This window comes from Cupressus sempervirens, chromosome 4 (assembly GCF_028749045.1).
Source record: "Cupressus sempervirens isolate cs-2001-9-10 chromosome 4, ASM2874904v1, whole genome shotgun sequence".
In the NCBI taxonomy this organism is placed as follows: Eukaryota; Viridiplantae; Streptophyta; class Pinopsida; order Cupressales; family Cupressaceae; genus Cupressus; species Cupressus sempervirens.
The window spans coordinates 205,268,191-205,270,608 of record NC_143121.1 but is presented as its reverse complement, the minus strand read 5'-3'; the positions used below and the strand labels follow the sequence as shown (position 1 = coordinate 205,270,608).

The 2,418-nt window shown below is 35.7% G+C and overlaps 1 protein-coding gene across 1 annotated transcript; it reads left to right on the top strand.

Moving 5' to 3' along the window:
* The first annotated feature begins 277 nt into the window (after positions 1 to 277).
* LOC149560694 (disease resistance protein ADR1-like) lies at positions 278 to 2,072 on the top strand. The gene is made up of 3 exons (XM_089823647.1): positions 278 to 701; positions 792 to 1,003; positions 1,132 to 2,072. Exons 1-3 carry the CDS (start codon positions 376 to 378, stop codon positions 1,953 to 1,955), a joined length of 1,362 nt encoding a protein of 453 aa, XP_089679773.1. The 5' UTR covers positions 278 to 375; the 3' UTR covers positions 1,956 to 2,072.
* Positions 2,073 to 2,418: the final 346 nt, after the last annotated feature.

Genomic DNA, 2,418 nt, shown 5'->3' with positions numbered 1-2,418 from the left:
TCATAAACGATTGTTATTCCAAAAAAAGTAAACCATGGGCTAAGGAAGAACAACGATATTTCCAATGTTTATAGCGCAAACCGCGTAAGAAAACATGGTTTGACTGACATATGTATATCAAAATTTGAATATGACGAGGACGTAAAACATGATGCGCGTATATGTTATTGCAGATTCCTCTGTAACTTCAAAAAACTAAGTCGTTTAATAGTTTCTCATGTTCTTTTTTCCTATATAAAGTTAGACATCTGTATTAGCGCTACAAAGAAAACAAATCACGGAAAGGAAACACTGTTAAGGACAAACCTCTTAGTGATAGGCAGCAGTTACCTTCGAGCCCGAAAGAATTCGACTGTTTCCAAATAATTTTAAGAAATGGTGTTGATGATTGCAAGCTCTGTGAATGGAGAATCACAAAATGCTTGGAAGAGGGCAACGAAAAATATTTGTAAACGAGCACGAATGTCAGATTACAAGAAAAAAGGGCCATTTAGATTATGGCAGATCAGTATCAACTCCTTAGATGATGTATGCAAGGAATGCTTGCTAGACTTTGGATTGTTTCCCAGGAACAGAAAAATCTGTGCTGAAATACTTTTGGACATTTGGGTATATGTTCGGCAGCTACAAAGGCATGATGCCTTTTCCATCTTATTAGAACTTGGAAGAAGAAATATGTTAAATTTAGAAAGCAATTCAAGGTAAGATCCTTTGCTTTTATGCAATTGAATATATTGGATTTCTTTTAATCGTATTTTTCGACACTAAATTGACAAGTTCGGACTTTACAGAGGAAGTACAACAGTTCCATATGGAAATGCGTCAGAGTTATACGTCTCCCAGCGGGATGAATTGCAAAATTTGACGTTGAATTTGGGACACCAAGATAATATGTTCATCCGCGAGAGGTTATTAATAGAAAGGAAACACAATAGTTTGGTGGGGAAATGCGAATCGGTGAATGAAAGAGCATTTGACACAGAAGTTCTCTCCATTCAAATTGGTGAGCTATTTGAAAATCTTAGACATGTGTATTCGTTTCGAATACTAATTTTTTTTTTTTCTCATATATTAAAAAGTAATTACTGCACAATTTTCTGATTGGATTTAATTGGTAATTCCTTGGTACAGGCCCTGCAGAGGAAAATCACTATAATAATGATACGAATTTCTCAGAAACAGAGGCTCTGTTGTTATATTTTACATCGACTGAATATGTTCTTCCCACATTTCTGAAATCGATGAAAAAACTAAAATTTCTAATGGTGTCCAATTGTGGTATAAAGAAGGCAACATTGAAAGGCATAGATGTCTTATCTTCACTCGCTCAACTCAAGAGCGTCCGCTTGGAGAGGGTGATTTCACCTTTTGGCGAAAAACAGAGCATGGGAGCACTGCAGAATATAGAGAAGCTATCTTTGAGCTTATGTGAAGGATTTGACAATATATTCACATTCGACACAACAAAGCTAAAAGATTTTAACCTGGACCACAGCAGTGATTTAGAGGAGTTGCCTCTTGAGATCTGCAATATGACCTCCGCTTTGTCATTGTCTATTACCAACTGCCATTTGCTTCAGAAGTTACCATTTGATTTTGGAAATGTGAGCCATGTGAGAATGCTAAGATTATCGGCCTTACCATTCTTGAAAGAGCTTCCTGCATCAATTGGAAGACTTGGACGATTGGAATATTTAGACATTTCAGCATGCGAAGGGTTGAAAGAACTTCCAAAGGAAATAGGAAACCTCAAGAATTTGAGGGAGCTTGATATGAGAGAGGGTTCCCTCCTGAAGAAATTACCAACAACAGTTTCTGAGCTGTGTTCCCTGAAGTTCGTTATCTGTAATGGGGAGATTGGAAAGCAGTGGTTGCAAGTGAGGAATATTTCTATTCCGGATCTTCAAGTTGAAATTGTGGAAGCACACTTTAACCTGGACTGGCTTGATGATTGATTTACTAGTGCCAATGCTTATCAGACATTTAGTGAATAACTGATTGTAGATTGGTATGCAATGTCGATGATCGTCACCGTATCAATGAATAAGCGAATGTAAATTTGCATTTAATAAGACTTTCTATTGGTCCATTTAACTATGGGAGGATATTCAATAATAATTAATGTAATAAGTTTTTTGTAGTTTTAAATAGCATAGATTAATTAGCTGTTGACACAGACCAGTGGATATAACCAGTTTATGTTGTTCGCTGCCAGTTTCATTAGCGAATAGTAAATTCCCCACTAACTGCCACCTGATCCGTTCCGAAAAGCCATTCTATATATGTTTCTAAAATTGAAAAACGATAAATAACAGTCAATCCTTTCGTTGTATTCTATTTTACTTCTAGTTTTAAAGTATAAAATTCTAGAATATTTACACTCTTGTCAAAATATGATAATTTAAATTGTGTAGTATT